Source organism: Lolium rigidum, chromosome 1 (genome assembly GCF_022539505.1).
Source record: "Lolium rigidum isolate FL_2022 chromosome 1, APGP_CSIRO_Lrig_0.1, whole genome shotgun sequence".
In the NCBI taxonomy this organism is placed as follows: domain Eukaryota; kingdom Viridiplantae; phylum Streptophyta; class Magnoliopsida; order Poales; family Poaceae; genus Lolium; species Lolium rigidum.
Window position 1 is genome coordinate 142,936,036 of NC_061508.1, and position 20,335 is coordinate 142,956,370.

The following is a 20,335-nucleotide window of genomic DNA, read 5'->3' on the forward strand; positions in this document are numbered from 1 at the left end:
CATGGATTGACCGTAGAAAGTGCCGAGAAAACAAGCGGCCGACTTAGGTATCACTCTTCGTGCGGTGTTAGGCCTTGATGAGGCGCCAATGAAGGACGTAGTATTTACATATGTGAAGAATGGCCCTCTCATCGAGCCCGCGCAGGAAGAGGATCTACCTCGACAAATGAAAGGTCTCGCTAAATTGGTACAAGGGTTACATAAAACATGAAAACGCCAAAGACTATATCTATGCGGAAGTTAAATATGTGCATCACTTCAAACGTTACTCGGGTACAAATTCCTCGCGAGTGAATTGTTCCAGCTGTTCAATCTGCGCGAGCTCGACAAATCTATCATCGGTTGCTACGTTACGTAAGTGATTTATTAATTTCTACCCCATCTCGTTCATTGCCCGCACTATATATATATATATATATATATATATATATATATATATATATATTGTCCTAACTATCTTGTTGTGTACGCTATATATTATGCGGAATGAAGAAGCGGGAAATGCGAATAAGGAACATCCATGATGTTGGGTTCATTGACCCACACATCGTTAATTCATATGTGTTAGAACACCACCCCGCCGACGTGGAGGAAGACCTGTGGCGGTTTATTAGAAAACAGCAAGAGAAAAGTGATATTCTATTTCCTTACCATTTTGGGTGAGTGTTTCTGTCTTGAGCACATTCTCTTTTGTTTACTCCATGCATGGTATGTGGCTAATCGATGAGTTATGCATGATCGTGCATGTATCGTGTCCGCGGGTTCCACTGGATTCTTATGGTAATTAAAGCTCAGACCTCCTCAGTTCTCGTCCACGACTCTCTGAATATGGATCCGGCGCTTTGGAGCGACATGAGAAAAATGATGCAAAAGTAATTATTTTCATTCATTTGCGCTCTATATCGATCGGCCTATTTCGTTCATCATTTCCTAATATCAAGTAACTAATTAATAACTCTCTTGTTTATTTAATTTTCTTTGCCTCGTAGGGTTTGGAGACGGTTCGTAGATACCAAGGTCGGTGAATTCAAAAAAGAGCTACATTTTAAAATGGCGAGTGCCGACGACTGGGGATACTCAGCCACCGGGGACCAATCTATGTGGATACTATGTTTGTGAGAGGATCCGGAGATACCGCAATGAGCGGGACCGGACGTGTGAGAACAACATCCTGAGGAATAACCTCCGGAAGACGCTTAGTCCGAAGCTCGCTTCCGACCACTTCAAGAGGAACTAGCTGGATGGTTGGCGAGGAAGTCATCGATCCTAGAGGAGAACACTATTACGATGACGTAGATCTTTATGTGCACCGGAATTTGTAACTAACTTGTTCAAAATTGTATATGGTCATCCGATATTGAATATATATTGTATATGGTCATCCGATATTGAATATATATTGTATATTCCTCTTGAATTCTTTTTGGTTCTAATTTCAAATTTGTTTGAAATTGTACATTCATATGCATGTATGTATACGATGACCGTAGAATATGTGAAACTCCTTCAAAATTAAAACCCAAAAGAAATAAAATAATACAAATTAAAAAGAAACCAGATTTAGGGGGAGGGGGGCTAAACCCTAAACCTCGCGGAGGCCTTTAGTCGCGGTTGGCCGAAGAACCGCGACTAAAGGTCCTCCGCCCGGCGCTCGCCTGCGGCCCACGTGTATGGGCCTTTAGTCGCGGTTCGTAAGGAACCGCGACTAAAGGGGGGGCCTTTAGTCGCGCTACTTTGGTCGCGGTTGGGCCACCGCGACTAATGGCAGTTGCCAACCGCGACCAAAGCCCCTTTTTCCACCAGTATCCTTAATGTTTTCTCCACCCTTTCATCTGCTTTCTACTACTATATCACTTGCATCATGCGTGAGCCGTCAAGTCATCTTCTCCATGTCTTGATTGGGATACCTCTGCAGGTCCATACGAAAGTGAACTACTAATGGTTTGATCTGTGCTTGCTTGCAGGTAGCTAGGTGCTTCGCACAAAAAAAAGGTAGCCAAGTGCATGCCGTAGACAATTAGACATGGAGATACTGAATGGAAATTTCCTTCAACTTTGTTCCTTATACAGGTGAATGAAGATGGTGCTTGGGCAAGGGAAGCAATCAAACCAGGATGTGCTTCTACTCAGGAAAAACCGCAATTCATTACTTTACGAATCTAGCAAGTGTTGTGCTATGTAGTACGAAGACAGCCGGCCAGGTGCTCGCTAAAATATGCCAACCATCCAATGAATTACAGAAATATTAGAAGGTAAGGATCTCACTCCTTTCTTCGTCTTATTACATTTTGAGCAGGCTGTTGCTTCGTTTAGATTATCTCTTCACATTTCAGACATGATGAAGAACTGGATATTGAAGTTTATGGATTCTACGCAATGGAATGCAGATGCAGAGTAAGAGACGACACAGCGGGAGTCATAGCGTCATTTTACATAAATACATTATATTCACAGGCAAGATATGCTCTTTTGTGTTTTTTCTTTGTAATGAACAATGGGTAACTTTTATTTTCTGCACCTAATATTTTGTTCATTTTCAGTAAGCATATTATTAGCTATTCAACCAAATAATGTTGCTTGATCTTAAAGTGAAGTTCCACAACCTGCACTTATCAGATACAGAGAAATGGTACGATTGTTAGACCGAAGGCGAGCTTTCTTCAGATAATCACTGAAACATATTCAGTAAATCATGATATCTCAATCACTCTATGCTTATTTAGTCTCTTTGTATGCCTTTCATTTAGGAAAAACTTACAAGTATATACTTGGGAAATGAAAGACCTTTACTTTAAGGTAAGACTATCCATTCAAGTTTTTCTTTCTAAGAGTTTTATATGTTGGCAAATATATTGTACGTTATTGTACGTACGTATCTAGAGTTAAGTTTGTTCTTAACCACTCAATTTTAATTTGCTTATTTTTTAACGTGTATATTGCAGGGAAAATACTGACTGATATGTATGAATACGTTCCATCTTATATACCTTGGATGTGCCAACTGAAGATGTGCTTTTTTTTAATGAAAATGTCATCTTTTTAACATGCTAGAAGATGTCCAGTTTAAAATTCTGAAAGGTACCCACATGTGCTTAAAATAAGTGGTAACTTTTTTGTGATTAAGATAAGATCATATGTGCTTAAAAAGTAGATAATGTGGATAATATAATTTTCTCATGGTAGATAACTTATTTATGAACAGAATCGAGGCACTCATTGACCCAATGCATTGTACACATTTGGGGATGTGTTCATGCTTATGCAAGAAACGAAGCAAGAATCATTTGAGTCGCTGCGGGGAATACCAACTAATAGGGCTAAGCTTCAAATGCTAATTGAAATTAAGGAGATCATACAACATTCCACGGTGTTCTAAATTAATATATGAATAATATCACATGAACTACATCAAAACAATTGCTATGGGTTGGTCAAAACAAAATCAATTTCTATGCAAGTTACTCTTAGTCAGAACTTATAGTTGGATTTAGTAGGGTAAATGGGTTCATTATTGAAGATCACTATTTTAATGGGAGTGTTTCAAACATATGTGTTGTTGTCATAACCACATTGTTCGTGTAGATGAATGCAGCATTTCAGCTACGTGGTTGAGCATATGGATGAGAGAAATTTCCATTATCCGCTTGATGGCCAGAAACAATCCCATGTACAGTTGTATGCTGACATTGATGGCATATGTATATTGTACTATGTTGCTTCAGACACCACGTATGTTTATAATCTCCAGGGCCCATACTCATAACGACATTCTTCTTTGGACCAGTTTTTCCTAAATAAAATTATTTATCCAAATTTATACTTTTCCTAATACATTTTGTTCAAATAATTCCCGCAGCAACGTGCGGGGTATCATCTAGTTTAATGAAAGTTGCGTACATATCTGAGGATCACTCACGTAAATTGGCATAATTTTCTGAGTTACCTACAGAGAATTAGACCCAGATTCGTGACAGCAAAGAAATCTGGAACTGCGCAGTAATCCAAATCTAGTACTTACTTTACTATCAAAGACTTTACTTGGCACAACAAAACACAAAACTAAGATAAGGAGAGGTTGCTACAGTAGTAAACAACTTCCAAGACACAAATATAAAACAAAGTACTGTAGCAAAATAACACATGGGTTATCTCCCAAGAAGTTCTTTCTTTATAGCCATTAAGATGGGCTCAGCAGTTTTAATGATGCACTTGCAAGAAATAGTATTTGAAGCAAAAGAGAGCATCAAGAGGCAACTTCAAAACAAATTTAAGCCTAACATGCTTCCTATGCATAGGAATCTTGTAAATAAACAAGTTCATGAAGAGCAAAGTGACAAGCATAGGAAGATAAAACGAGTGTAGCTTCAAAAATTTCAGCACATAGAGAGGTGTTTTAGTAACATGAAAATTTTTACAACCATATTTTCCTCTCTCATAATAACTTTCAGTAGCAACATGAGCAAACTCAACAATATAACCATCACATAAAGCTTTCTTATCATGAGTCTCATGCATAAAATTATTACTCTCCACATAAGTATAGTTAATTTTATTAGTTGTAGTGGGAGCAAATTCAACAAAGTAGCTATCATTATTATTCTCATCAAGTGTAGGAGGCATAGTATAATCACAACAAAATTTACTCTCCATAGTAGGTGGCACCAAAAGACCACTATCATTATAATCATAAATAGGAGGAAAAGTATCATCAAAGAAAATTTTCTCCTCAATGCTTGGGGGACTAAAAAGATCATGAAAACCAGCTTCCCCAAGCTTAGAACTTTCTACATTATTATCAACAATGGTGTTCAAAGCGTTCATACTAATATTACTACCAGACATGCAAATAAGATTTCATAGGTTTTTTAATTTTCGCATCAAACAATCCATGTTTTAATTCAGGAAATAGAATAAGAAGCTCATTGTTGTCCATTATGCCAAACTAGTGTAAACAAGAAACAAAAAGATGCAATTGCGGGATCTAAAGGAAATAGCTTCGAGCACACACACAACGGCGCCGTGAAAAGTACTCTTACCCGGGACCGGAGTATGAGTGCCTTTTTACCTTTCCTCCCCGGCAACGGCGCCTGAAAAGTGCTTGATGTCTACGGGTGCTTCTATTCTTGTAGACAGTGTTGGGCCTCCAAGAGCGAGAGGTTTGTAGAACAGCAGACAAGTTTCCCTTAAGTGGATCACCCAAGGTTTATCGAACTCGGGGAGGAAGAGGTCAAAGATATCCCTCTCGTGCAACCACCGCAACCACAAAGCAAGAAGTCTCTTGTGTCCCCAACACACCTAATAGGTGCACTAGTTCGGCGAAGAGATAGTGAAATACAGGTGGTATGAATAAGTAGTAGCAACGGCACCAGTAAAAGTGCTTTGCCCAGGACAAGTAAACAAGCAGTAGTAACGCAGCAGTAGTAACGCAAAGAAACAAGTAAACAAGCAGCGATAGCGAGTATTTAGGAACAAGGCCTAGGGATTAGACTTTCACTAGTGGACACTCTCAACATTGATCACATAACTCGGACGGATAAATGCATACTCTACACTCTTGTTGGATGATGAACACATTGCGTAGGATTACACGAACCCTCAATGCCGGAGTTAACAAGCTCCACAATAATGCTCATATTTTAGTAACCTTTAGTGTAAGATAGATCAAAAGACTAAACCAAGTACTAACATAGCATGCACACTGTCACCTTCATGCATATGTAGGAGGAATAGATCACATCAATATTATCATAGCAATAGTTAACTTCGCAATCTACAAGAGATCATGATCATAGCATAAACCAAGTACTAACACGGTGCACACACTGTCACCTTTGCACACGTGCAGGAGGAATAAAACTACTTTAATAACATTGCTAGAGTAGCACATAGATAAATTGTGATACAAACACATTGCAATCATAAAGAGATATAAATAAGCACCTCACTACGCCATTCAACAGTGAATAAGTATTCTGTGAAATATAGCCTAAGAGACCCACACGGTGCACACACTCGTCACCTTTACACACGTGGGACAAGGAGTCTCCGGAGATCACATAAGTAAAACTCACTTGACTAGCATAATGACATCTAGATTACAAGCATCATCATATGAATCTCAATCATGTAAGGCAGCTCATGAGATTATTGTATTGAAGCACATAGGAGAGAGATGAACCACATAGCTACCGGTACAGCCCCGAGCCTCGATGGAGAACTACTCCCTCCTCATGGGAGCAGCAGCGGTGATGAAGATGGCGGTGGAGATGGCAGCGGTGTCGATGGAGAAGCCTTCCGGGGCACTTCCCCGCTCCGGCAGCGTGCCGGAACAGAGACTCCCGTCCCCGCATCTTGGCTTCGCGATGGCGGCGGCTCCGGAAGGTTTTCCGTATCGTGGTTCTTCGCATCGGGGGTTTCGCGACGGAGGCTTTATATAGGCGAAGAGGCGGCGCAGGAGGGTCGAAGGGGTGGCCACACCATATGGCGGCGCGGCCGGGGCCTGGGCCGCGCCGGCCTATGGTCCGGGAGCCCGGTGCCCCTCCTCCGGTCCTTCCCGGTGTTCCGGATGCTTCCGGTGAAAATAGGAACCCGGGTCTTCGTTTCGTCCAATTCCGAGAATATTTCGTTACTAGGATTTCGAAACCAAAAACAGCAGAAAACGGAACCGGCACTTCGGCATCTTGTTAATAGGTTAGTTCCAGAAAATGCACGAATATGACATAAAGTGTGCATAAAACATGTAGGTATCATCAATAATATGGCATGGAACACAAGAAATTATCGATACGTCGGAGACGTATCAGTTGCCTGTCAATACCGAACAAACCTGGCTGGGGAAGAGGGATTTCTTTCTCATCCCCGTCAGCAAACAACATTCTATAGACCATATTATCTAAAGTGGACTCGGTGGTAACAAAATGATGGCTTTTCATAGCAATGATATTAAGCCTCCTAGGGGTTAATGGCACATCATTAGGATCAATAGGAAGCTCTAAATGTGTTAAAATGCGCAGTGCAATAGTTCCTCCAAAAATAGATCCCCTGGTAGACAAGCGGCGAGCAATAAGAGAACCAAGATGATAAGATGTCCGTCCAGTAAGTGCAATATTCAAGAAAGCAAGATGGTAACTAGAAATATTGCTAGTGTTCTCCCTACCAAGTATGCTAGTAGCAATGTAATATGCAAAATATTTAATGGCGGGGAGTTGAATGTTCCTTATCTTGCCCCGCTGAATGGTGCGACAATCATCATTGGTGATCCCTCGATAGAGCTCCAACAAGTCTCGGGGTTGTCATCAATCCTCCTTGCTGTACCTACAGGGGCAATATCCAATGCACGACAAAATTCTTCCAATTCCATAGTAACAGGATTACCATAGATCTTGAATGCAACTCGTCGGACTATATTGCGTGTTTTGGAACTTGAAGCTCTCGACGAAAATTTTGGTGAGCATGTAGTATTGCTCCCTTTCATCTCCAACGTAAGTGGCTAAACCCGCCCTGTTGACAAGGGTGAAGAAATCATCCAATATCCCCGCATTTGTCAGAAAATCATAACATGGGAAGGATGAAGCATTAGGAGCCCCATTGTCCTCTTCGGGCGCGAAGCTAGGCGCGATGATGTCCTCATTGTATGACCGCCTAATTTGGGTGGCGGTCCTAGAAGGCCTCCCGGTGCTGGTTGTTCCTTTCTTGAACAATTCTCCAAATTTGAACTTCTTCATCTCTTTTCTGAAATTTTCAACAAACAATATAAAACTTGATTTGGTGACATATAATTGAGGGAAACTACCATAGGAACTTGCTAGAGTACTAATCATGCATCAAAACTAGTTTCTACCACTTAGAACAAGCATGCAAGCTCACTAAACATGTTACCTACAGCGGCAAAATATTCAAGATATACTCAACCAAACAAAATTCTATTTGGATAATCGAAGGAGTCACATACCGGAGAGCAAATGTGCCAAATTTTAGACGAAATCTGGGCTGAGCAAAGAGATCGAAAAATCCTGAGCTCTTGAGCAAAAACGCGAGTGAGAGAAAGTTGGTTCGAGTTTTTTCGGGAGAGAGAAGATGCTGGGAGAAAGAGATGAAGTAGTGGGGCAAGGAGGGGCCCACACCACAAGGTGGCGCGCCCCCCTTGCTGGCCGCGCCGGCCAGTGGTGTGGCACCCTGTGGTGCCCCACAGGTCATCCTCTGGTGCTCCTAGGTGCCTCGTCGAAAAATAGGACCAACGGTGAAATTTTCGCGAATTTTTGAAAACTTTGAAAAATGCACATTTCTGGGTATTAAGTTTATTATTACTGGCCAGGAAATTTTTTGAAATCTCTAATCAACTAAGGAACTTTGCAAAATAAAAGTGCTACAGCAACTAAAGCAAGTGGAGGAAGAAAAAGATGTTGTTTCCCTCCTCTATGCATATAAAAGGTATTTGTTAACAAGGTTGATCAAGTCTTGCCACCAAATAAATTTTACATAGCATATGAAGAAATAAACCTCAAATCAATCATGTTACCTTGAATTGTATTGATATGGATCCAATCACAAGAGTTTGATATTCTTCTTTAGGATCATATATAGGACAATCAATAGTTCCCACTTTGATAGTTCTCACATTAGAAATAGTATTAACTCCACACGCTTTCTCAATCCTCTTGGGGAAATAGACGGTGTGTTCCTTATCATCAACATTGAAAGTAACCTTTCCTTTATTGCAATCAATAACAGCCTCTGCGGTGTTAAGAAAAGGTCTCCCAAGAATAATAGACATATTATCATCTTCAGACATTTCCAACACAACAAAATCAGTTAATATCAAGCACTTATTAGTAACTTGAACAGGAACATCCTCACATATACCAACAGGAATAGCAGTAGATTTATCAGCCATTTGCAAAGATATATCAGTAGGTATCAACTTATCTAAGTAAAGTCTCTTATAAAGAGAAAAAGGCATAACACTAACACCGGCGCCCAAGTCACATAGAGCAGTTTTAACATAATTATTCTTAATAGAACAAGGAATAGTAGGTATACCCGGGTCGCCCAACTTCTTTGGAACTTTGCCATTGAAAGAGTAATTAGCAAGCATAGTGGAAATTTCCTCATTGGGGATTTTCCTTTTGTTAGTAACAATATCTTTCATATACTTTGAATAAGGAGGCAATTTAATAGCATCACTCAAAGGGATTTGCAAGAATAAAGGTTTCATCCAATCACAAAATTTATTATAGTGTTCTTCTTCCTTTGATTTTAGTTTCTTAGCAGGAAAAGGCATTTGCTTTTGCACCCAAGGTTCTCTTTCATTACCATGTTTCTCAGCAATAAAATCTTCTTTAGTATACTTTTTATTTTTAGCATGCTTTTCAGAGTTCTTTTTCAACTTCTTCTTTATCGGAGTATCATTCTTATCATTATCTTTATCATGTTCATTACCACTTTCGGTTTCAAAGCATCGAAATAGAAATACTATTAGGATCATTAACGAGTTCGGAGGATTCTACAACATTCTTATGTTTCTTTTTTTTTCTTAGATGGAGCACTAGTTTTAGTTCGTTGAGAATCTTGTTCAATTCTTTTGGGATGCCCTTCAGGATACAGAGGGTCCTGGGTAGAGACACCACCTCTAGTTGTTACTTCATAAGCATGTTTTTCTTTAGAATTATTTCCTAGCAAGTCATTTTGCACTTTAGTGAGTTGATCAATTTGAGTTTGAACCATATGAAAATGTTTAACAAGCATCTTAACATCATTGGAGGTTCTCTCCACAATATCATGCAATTCACTAATAGCTTGAGAATTTTCCATTAAATGATTCTCTACTCTCATATTAAAATTTTCTTGCTTAACAATATAATTATCAAACTCATCTAAGCATTGCGCGAGAGGTTTTGAATACGGAATATCTTCCCTAGTAAAACGCCGAAGGGAGTTTACCTCAATCATGGATGAAGGGGGAATTATCTCACATATATCTTCTATGGGAGGTAAATTCTTCACATCTTCGGATTTAATACCTTTCTCCTTGAGAGATTTCTTGGCTTCCCTCATATCTTCATCATTCAATTTAATTAAACCCCTCTTCTTCAATATTGGCGTTGGAGTTGGTTCAGGCATAGTCCAATCATCATGATTCCGGCCTATTTTAGCCAATAATTCTTCGAACGTCGTCCTGAGTTCTTTTCCCGAAAACACAACCAAGCACAACTATCCGGGTATGCCCTAGACTCAATGGTTAGTCCACTATAAAATATATCAAGTAAATCATGCTTTTCTAAATCATGGTCGGGCGAGCTCTAATAAGAGAGTAAAATCTCGCCCAAGCCTCGAGCAATTTCTCTCCATCTCCCCGATCAAAATTATAAACTCTCTCGCAAAGCAGCATGTTGAGCACTAGCAGGAAAGTATTTCCGGAAGAAAACATTAAGCAATTCTTTTGGACTTTTAATAGAACTAGGTGGCAAACTATTATACCAAGTTTTAGCGTCATCCTTTAATGAGAATGGAAAGATTTTAGCAACAAAGTAAGTACGCTTCTTAACATCATCAGAAAACAAGCTACTCAAAGTAGATAACTCAGTCATGTGTTCAACATCACTTTCTTTTTCAGTACCACAAAAGGGTGTTTTCTCAACAATAGCTATATGAGATAGATCAAGAGAAAAATCATAATCTTTATCCTTAATGTTTATAGGAGATGTGGCAAATTTAGGATCGGGAGACAGTTTATATCTAACAGTATGTTCTGCAAGCAACTTTTTAATTTTTCTTGCATCAGTAGTAGCATTGCATTTTTCAATAAAATCATCATCAAGTTCCACATAATCTTCATCAAGATCATCACTAGAGTATTCAAGTTCAGGTGAATTAACGAGTGTAGTAACATCGGGAGTTTCGGTATTTTCAATTTGTCTAGACCTAGCAATTGTAGCATCTAGAAAAGTTCCCAATGAACCACTATCATCAAGCACAGCAGAAATATTATCAATATTATGAGAGTTTTCAGATTCAGCAGAAGTACCAGCATTTGAAGCTTGTGGTGGTGAAACAAGTTTATCAATCACAGATGGTGAATCAAGAGCAGCAGAGGTACTCAGAGTCGTACCTTTTCTTGTAGTGGATGGTAATATGACGACCTTAGTATCGCGAGTTTTACCCATGATGGAGAATTTGCAGCGAACAATATCAATCCAAGTGAACTTCCAAATAAAGCTATGCTCACCGGCAACGGCGCCGTGAAAATAGTCTTGATGACCCACAAGTATAGGGGATCGCAACAGGTCTTCGAGGGAAGTAAAACCCAATTTATTGATTCGACACGAGGGGAGACAAAGAATACTTGAAAGCCTTAACAGCGGAGTTGTCAATTCAGCTGCACCTGAAAACAGACTTGCTCGCAAGAGTTTATCAGTAGTAACAGTTTTATAGCAGTAGCAGTAGGGGAGTGGTGTTTTGGAACATGGGTGCATATGCTCCCTATATTTTGAAATACATGTTATGTATATTTTAAATTTCAAAAAAATTGAAACAAAAAATTTGTACGTACATCTTCACGTGCTACGCGCTCACAAAGTTGTTTCATAAAAAATCGATTTATCATGTGACGTGTCTAAAAAAGACAAAATTCAGTGCTAAAAAAATGCTTTTCACAAGATAAAATTTCTCCTTTTTACATAGACCACAAAAAATATTGGTTTTTCGTGAAACTTAGCGAATGCACATATATTATGGAGATGTACATGTAGAATTTTTTATCCAATATTTTTAACATTTTGAAATATGTTTTTTTGGTAGAGGGAGCATACGCACCCGGGAGCCGAATTGAATTTCCGTAGCAGTAGTGAAATAACAGCAGCAGAGTAACAAAGACAGCAGTAGTGATTTTAGTAAACAGCAGGATTAAAATACTGTAGGCACGGGGACGGATGACGGGCGTTGCATGGATGAGAGAAACTCATGTAACAATCATAGCAGGGCATTTGCGGATAATAATAAAACGGTATCCAAGTACTAATCAATCAATAGGCATGTGTTCCAATTATAGTCGTACGTGCTCGCAATGAGAAACTTGCACAACATCTTTTGTCCTACCAGCCGGTGGCAGCCGGGCCTCAAGGGAAACTACTGGATATTAAGGTACTCCTTTTAATAGAGTACCGGAGCATTAACACTCCGTGAACACATGTGATCCTCACATCGCCACCATTCCCTCCGGTTGTCCCGATTTCTGTCACTTCGGGGCCATTGGTTCCGGACAGCGACATGTGTATACAACTTGCAGGTAAGACCATAAACAATGAATATCATGATGAAATAATAACATGTTCGGATCTGAGATCATGGCACTCGGGCCCTAGTGACAAGCATTAAGCATAACAAGTTGCAACAATATCATCAAAGTACCAATTACGGACACTAGGCACTATGCCCTAACAATCTTATGCTATTACATGACCAATCTCATCCAATCCCTACCATCCCCTTCGGCCTACAGCGGGGGAATTACTCACACATGGATGGGGGAAACATGGCTGGTTGATGGAGAGGCGTTGGCGGTGATGGCGGTGATGATCTCCTCCAATTCCCCGTCCCGGCGGAGTGCCGTAACGGAGACTTCGGCTCCCGAGACGGAGTTTCGCGATGTGGCGGCGTTCGGAGGGTTTCGGCGACTTCGACTTCTCCCCGTGCGTTTTTAGGTCGAGGCGAATAAGTAGTCCGAAGGAGGGCGTCGGAGGTCGGCCGAGGGGGCCACACCATAGGGCCGCGCGGGCCCCCTAGGCCGCGCCGCCTTATGGTGTGGGGCCCTCGGGCCTCCACTTGATTTGTCCTTCTGGCTCCGTCGCATGTCTCGGGAAAATAGGGCTTTCGTCAAAATCCCGAGGTTTTTCCCGAAAGTTGGATTTCTGCACAAAAACGAGACACCAAAACAGTTATGCTGAAAACAGCGTTAGTCCGTGTTAGTTGCATCCAAAATACACAAATTAGAGGCAAAACAATAGCAAAAGTGTTCGGGAAAGTAGATACGTTTTGGACGTATCAGGCCATACCGGACATGAACTTGATTTGTGGCATGTGGATACGCGCGATTTCTATACGACTACTCATAGTGCAAGTAACTTCACTAGTAACTAAGTGTCAAACTCAGCAAATTTGCTTATGCGGTAGTGAGTTAACGAGTAGATAAGAGGATTGACTAACATAGCTAATTACTGTAACATCACAGTTTCCCAAGATATAATAAGTTTACAAGCTAATTAATGAATACATTTATGATACTACTTTAATAGTACTAACCACTATCATAGAAAAGTAACCATTACGAAGGTAGTACTACTCTAGTCTACCGGGCCACCAATAGCCCTCGGCTTTTTGAGGCACGCGGAATAAGAGAGAAGTCCAATTTACCTCCCCTAAACTTGTTTCAAAGTTCAGATTACAACCCTCAATTTTACTTTGGTTCAACTTTCAACCCTAAATTCTAAAAATAGTTCAGAATCACCCCTTACATTCTATTAAGCTGGTTTTCCTTGTACTGTGTATCTTGTATGTTGATGAGTTGGCATAGTATATAGGTAGAAAAACCGGTTCAAAACATATCAAAAAAGGGTAGAAGGTCCAATTCCAAACGATTTATAGAATTCAGGATTGGAGATTGAACCAAAGTAAAGTTAAGGGTTGTAATCTGAACTTTGAGACGAGTTTAGGGGGTAAATTGGACATCTCTCGCGGAATAATCTAATGGCCAGGACAATCATTGTCTGAGTGCAGGCAAATGACAAGAGCGAGCGAGAGGGGTAATCTCCTAGGGCATGATTAAAGCGTACAATATGCTTTCCCCACGCCGAATTGTCGGAATCACAGCGTTGCGATGCAAGAATTCTCGACGTAGGTCGAAAGGAGGCTTTAATACTGCTCCAGGACACATTCAGCAATGTTCATGTGGTTAGGCACGGGAAAGATAGCTCGCGTTCACAATGTTTGTTTGGCTGACTTTGTTATGCTCGTCCTATTTCGACCTGAATTCTGCCGGTTCCATACGTGCCGCAATCCCAAGAGGACACGCAAGACAGCTAACGATCTGAAAATCTGTTACGCACTATCCATTTCGGGCAAGTATAGGCCTTCGATATACCGTCAAGGTTGGCATGCAATCCATCTTTATAATATCAGATCATCTGCTTTGCACGAGTATATGCTCTTCAGAATATCATCCACTTGATACGCAGCCTGCAGAGAAAACAGGGGAAGCCTATTATGTGAGTGGCAATGCTTGCATTGGTTGAACTCCTGCTGGCATGATAGATCGGTACATGGGGTAGGGATCATCTTTGAAATGAAAGTACCTGCAGTTCCACAAGCGTTACATCGCAAGTCAATCTCACCCTCTTCCGCCTGCTGATTTGTCAAGTTCTCATCACAGAGAGATGAAACGCCTGTAGCTAACTGAAATTCCATCAAATTTTGGCTGGTAGATCAGGTGTAAAAGCTCCGCTCAAATATGCACGTGGCAATTTCTGAGGCGAAACAAAATAAAGTTTAGCCTAGACCGAACATCTTATATCCTGGGAAAAGACTGTCCAAAGAAGCAAGCGTCACCGTTCTTGATTTACTTGAACGGTAGCTTGAGATGACTTGAACCAAACCTAGAGGGCTATACGATGTTCTAGCACTCCAGATACTCCTTTAGATCTAGCTTCAATGAGCTACTCCAGTATATCTCAGAGCTACCATGACCAGAAAGCGTCGAAGTAGCTGGCTCCGATGAAGCACTCTCCAGGGCCTCGGCTAAATCTGAATCCCAAAGCCCTGACCTGCAAGCCTTCCTGTAGACATCGAAACCTGCGGCTTTCAGACCCTCTGAGAAGAAATCATTTAGCGATGGGCTTTCTGAGCTTATGTCTCTCAGTAATCCCGCTGCAGCATCAGAGCTACGAAATATCAAAGCTGAGCATGTCTTGTCCAGCAATCTAAGCTCAAAATCTTTCGAGAAGACATGGTGCAATCTTGTAAGGCGGGACCTCAATTCTTTGGCAGATATCCCACTAAACCCCCACAAGAAAAGAACGCAATCAGTGCTCACTGTCCTTGTGGTATCTGACTCGTTAGTGGAGTCAACATCATCAGATTCTTCGGCCATGCAGCCGGGATAAAAGATGTTACAGTAATCTTCAACTGAGTAACACTGCTCACCAGATTGAGATTGACACTTGGGACTGATATTAAGTAATTTACTTAACTTAGCAAATAATTTTGTTATTCTCAGAACATTTTCTCCACCTTTTGTGACACTATTGGTACCATCTGTGCAAAAACAGAAAGAGAGTTCAATACGAAGTGCTCGTAAGAAAGCATTATAATGATGCATGCAGCAATTTAAGGCTCACAGCAATACTAGTCACCAATAATATACTACATCTTCTAAAATATGCTGAACAAGAAGAAACTCCATAGTTTAATAGCAAAACGATGTGTAAACTGTGTTAAGCTGGAACTGCACCTTGCTGTGGTATTTCTATTTCCATTGGCACAAAGTACTGTCTTTGTAAGTAACTCAGAGCTGCTTGTATATTCTTCGCTTTTCTCAAAGGGCCGATTTCTCGCCACAAATGGCCTATATCAACAACACTAGAGAAAACCATCCTCAAGGAACACATAAATTCATGCATGTTTGGCGGAAGAGGCCCAATAAATTTGGTGTGTATCATTGTAAGGTCTGGGAAAGAAAAAAGAAGTTGTACTATGTTAGAGATGAAAGATTGATAAAAATATGTTAGTGATGTATCAACCTACCACTCAAGCAATTGTATGATATGATTGGTTTCTGTGATGACGATAGTAGATCAACAACTTCTCGAAATCCACGAAACTTGAAACTATGTTCATCCTCCAATTTTCTGATGTCCATCTAAAAATGAGTTTCAGGAGGAAAAAAGGATCCTGGTTAAGATGACGTCGTTTAGTTAAAATGTAAAAGGTTTTGCCAAGTTATAGCGATACAAACCAGGAGAAGATTTTTATCCTCTGCAGAACTAGTAAAGATGACACGCACTGCCCTAGCAACGCCAGATTTATCCGGAACGACAAGAGGTACAAGGTCATCAAAGGTGTGACCTATTATCTGCAGTATAGCTCAAATCTGTCAAGAATTTAAGTAATATGTGATTTGGCAGATTGGACAACAAATGGAGTAAACAATTTTGACCAGTTACAATTTTATACATTTTCAACAGATGACCCCCTAGCCATATATTTCGAGTTTATCAATTCTTATAAGAACATGGCAGTTGTAGCCAAGACAAGAGTAAGAAGCTAAAAATACTAAACAGCAAGATAAAGCAAATATATAATATGTTTTAAAGGATTCTAACAATGTTTTAAGAAAATGAAATTATATTCTTTGGACAAACTAACAAATGTCAAAGTGAAGACCACACCTCCAAAACCAGTTGAACTTGGCGATCACTGCAGACATCGACGCTCATACTGGGCCTTGAACCATATGATTCACCACCCAAAATTAGTTTCCTAAGGGAATTAACTAAAGAATCTGCACAGTAAGAATTCACGTTAGGAGACATCTGACCTAACTGATAGGCAAAGTAAAGCCTTAGTATTATCTATCTGAAGAGACCTACCATCAGCTGTTTTGCTTGGTTCTGCGTATCCTTTACGCCAATGCTGAATTCTCGACTTGATTCTAGTTGTAAAAATTGAATCTGCAACCGATGTACTTGGTGATGGAGATGGCTGACGAAGATGGGGGATAACGATCTTTTGCCTGGCCAAGGATTCTTGCACCCTTGATAGGTAAGAGATGCCTGCCAATATAATCACTAGAATTAACCCCTCTATCAGATAACCCAAACTGATATTTGTTTAGGACCATGGTGTAGGGACTCACCATCATAAATGCACATATTGAAATCAAAACCATCACGGGCCATAGATGATAAGTATGATGATTGGCAGGAGAAACTATAAGAAGGCATTCCAACATGTAGCTCGTCTCTGGGAAACAAATGGAAGTTGTACCTGTACAAGACACACAGGAGCATCCATACTGATTTAAAAAATCCAATAGACTGGAACAGAAACGTAGCAAGTTATTCCTCAAAACAAACCTGGATTAATCCTATGAAAAGAATTCGTGAACCGAAAATGTAGAACTCAATAAACATTTAAGAGCAATAAACTCAGATGTGCCCATACAAATGGAGATTCAAATGTTAAGTCTTACAGAAAACATAGTAAAATACTCATAAAAAACATGAACCAAAGATAATTCTCTGGTAGCAGTAGCGCAAGCAACATACTTCAGTTAGTATGAAAAAACTGAAAACATGTTCAATTGGCAAGCTCAAGATTTTCCAAGCAACTCTAACTTAAGTGCTATGGTTAATGTCCCTGTTGGTTGCTTGCTAGTTTGCAAAAGTATGGTTCTTCTTATTTTATGCGAGGAAAAGTATACTTCATTTGATTGCCAATGGTCCAGTTCCTTGATTTATAGGGCAATGTTGCAACTCCCAGAGCTCGTAGTTGATACCTGGCCTTTCTTACTAAACTATTAATGCTGACTTACCGTTTAGCTGGAGCTCGTAGCAACTCCCAGGACATATGTCTGGAGTTGTATTTGCTAAACATTAGCTGGGAAAAGGTCAATTTATACACCAACTTGATCCCATCTTGTCATTCCACAAACCTGGAACACTTTAAGCTATGATTTAGATTTGTTTATGAATTGCCCTACCTTAGTCATCCTGGTAACAAGTTATTTACTTGGCATACACTGTGCAATAACACTACAAAGTGTTGACCACATCCTTCTGCACATATTCTCCCAGATTCAGTTCTGCACATAGAAACTATCATGCTAAAACTTTATGCTACCTATTTCCTTAATGCCTCAATGCGGTTGAGTTTCCCAGCTATTAGAAGGTAACAATCTATCCAAACTGACCTGCTACTCATGGTGACAGAACGCCTGGCTCAGCTGCATTTCATTCTGTTCAAAGGAGTAGCAATGTTTCGTTTCGTTTCGTTTATGCAAACAGCTGTTCAACGAAATGCCTCAATGAGGGCACCACACATAGGCTGATGGGCTACCGCGCATGGGTTGGCCAACATACCGTATTTCACTACTCCGTATTCGTTGAGTGTGTACAAGATGTTTGACAGAGTACCACGCCGCAGATCCTACTTGGTAACGCTTATTGCGGGGGGATAGTGGTGAAGGAAGCTGCTTACGGGTAGGCGACGACGGTGGAGCGGGAGGTGGCGTCCACGCGGAATGGGCAAACCGCGATGTGGAGAGGCTGGAAGGACTCCGCGGCGAATTTGGCCTTGAGGTACGCCGTCTCTGCGGTGTCCACGGGCAGCGCGCGCCGCCACCCGGTGGGGGCGCCCGTCTTGAGCGCCGCGACGGCCACATAGTCGCACTCCTTCATGTGAGCCGCCAGCTCTCGCAGAGACTCTGGGAAGTTCTTCCTGGTCACCTGCTTCGCTGACGCGGCGGCGGCGCGCGTGGCGGCCATTGGTGGCGGAATTAGCAACTGAGCACGACCAGGGCTGAAGGCGGTGTCGTGCAGAAGGGTACAGACGATGCGAGCATGATCAAGCCCATGGGCTGTCCCCTAAGTGGGCCGTGTCCGGGACAAACTATTTTGTGGCATCGATCGATCCTTGTGAGTTGTGAATTGTCTGCAGTCTCTGTGCACATTGTTCTCCGGTTTCCCCTACGGTAGGGCTTTGGCCCTTGGGGTCCTACCCGTGCCTCTATCTTTTTTCTTTGAGCAACCGGCAGCATCTCTGGCTTTTTCATTAACAAATAATAATGAAAATTGATACATCTGCAACACACGATCTGGTTTCGAGGCGGTGCTTCTATCAAGCCAACAAAACTAACTGTCACTTGAGCGACAAGAATCATCACATGAAAGAAACAAAAATCGATACATCTGCAAAACACAAGTTGCTTTCGAGACCACGCTTCTATAAAGCCAACAAAACTAACTGTCACTCGAGCGACAAGAGTCGTCACCTAAAAAAAAGACGGTGATTCTAGACCTGTCACTCCGCCTTACACACCGGTCCCCAGGACGCATACCAGGTGAGCCAATGGTTGACACCCAAGCAACCAAAACCTCCACTCAAACGCTTTGCCTCTCCGACTTCCACACCGGCCACAATGTTGCGCCCTACCTAGCCAATGATGAGACTACCAAGCAAGACCGGACCTCCAAGCCGATGCCCCAAGCAGGCCATGTCCTTTTAAGACAATGAGACTGAACAATCGAGGTATCGATCCTCTGAAATATCCCATGAAATCTCTAAACTCCGTACACATTGGCCTCCAGTTTTCTTGACCCTATGACTCTATTTTCTTAGCAGCAATTCCTCCTCTTTGTTAAGTAGATAATTGATCGGTTTCCTCGAGAAAGGAAGGTAATGGATCGGTCAATAAGAAAAACTGATTGAAAAATCGATACATTTGTACAACACACGTTGATCCATAGGTCGCCCTCCTATCAAGCGGACGAAAATGCCACCCAATGGGCAGACCCAGATAAATTTCTGCGAGAGGCATATCTTGTCTCTAGGGTCCTCCTTCTATGAAGTATTTTCTTCCAAAATATGTATAAATACTAAGGGATTCAAACTTTTGAGTAGGGGTAGCACATTACTACACCTTAAGATGCTAGTGCACCATACATGGTTTAAATGCAAACATTGCCCTCCTATTAAAAGATAAGTATCTCAACATTTTCTAGATACACGTGTATCTATAAGTAAAATATGTCTAGATAAATTTGAATCTAGACAAAGTGAAGACACTTATTTTTGGATGGAGGTAGTACATTACCAAATATGTAAAATTGAGAACATTACATAGTTTTCGCACTAGAAGAGCTAAGAGCATCTCCAGTCGCGTCCCCCAAAGCATCCCCCAAAGCAATTTGGGGCGCCCCGGACCAAAAATCCGTTCTAGCCGCGTCCCCCAAAGCCCATTTTTGTCCAGCGCGGTCCGATACGGTGTCCAGCGCCCCGAGCCCGTCCCCGTCCCACAGGGGACGCTCCGGGCACGCCGGACACAACGAAAAGCGAGGCGGCGAGTGGCGGGGCCGACCCGTCAGCGACTCATTCAAGTTTGGACCTAACCGTCACCTACCTCGCGGCGGAAGTTAATCGCGCGACGACATCTTTGCCTTAATGGCGACGGAGGGGCAGGCGAGACGTCCCGTCGGTGCTGCGCAGCCTCCATGCGTCACCGGCGTTCGCACGCCACCGCCCGTTCCCGCGCAATCTTCCCGCCTCTTCCCGCGCTTTCTTTCCGACG

The 20,335-nt window shown here is 41.5% G+C and overlaps 1 protein-coding gene across 2 annotated transcripts; it reads right to left on the minus strand.

Annotated features, from left to right (window-relative positions):
• Positions 1-13,809: 13,809 nt before the first annotated feature.
• Positions 13,810-18,533, minus strand: LOC124682500 (poly(A)-specific ribonuclease PARN-like). Of its 2 annotated transcripts, XR_006996303.1 has the most exons (9): positions 18,247-18,533; positions 16,904-17,034; positions 16,638-16,820; positions 16,437-16,549; positions 16,004-16,120; positions 15,793-15,907; positions 15,500-15,715; positions 14,346-15,303; positions 13,811-14,229 (listed from the first exon to the last, which is right to left on the minus strand). XR_006996303.1 is itself a non-coding variant. In XM_047217173.1 (8 exons), the coding sequence occupies exons 1-8, from the start codon at positions 18,531-18,533 to the stop codon at positions 14,666-14,668; spliced, it is 1,800 nt and encodes a 599-aa protein (XP_047073129.1). In that variant the 3' UTR covers positions 13,810-14,665. The 2 variants fall into 2 exon arrangements, 1 of the variants encoding a protein (XP_047073129.1); XM_047217173.1 differs by having other exon boundaries at positions 13,810-15,303.
• Between the last annotated feature and the right edge of the window lie 1,802 nt (positions 18,534-20,335).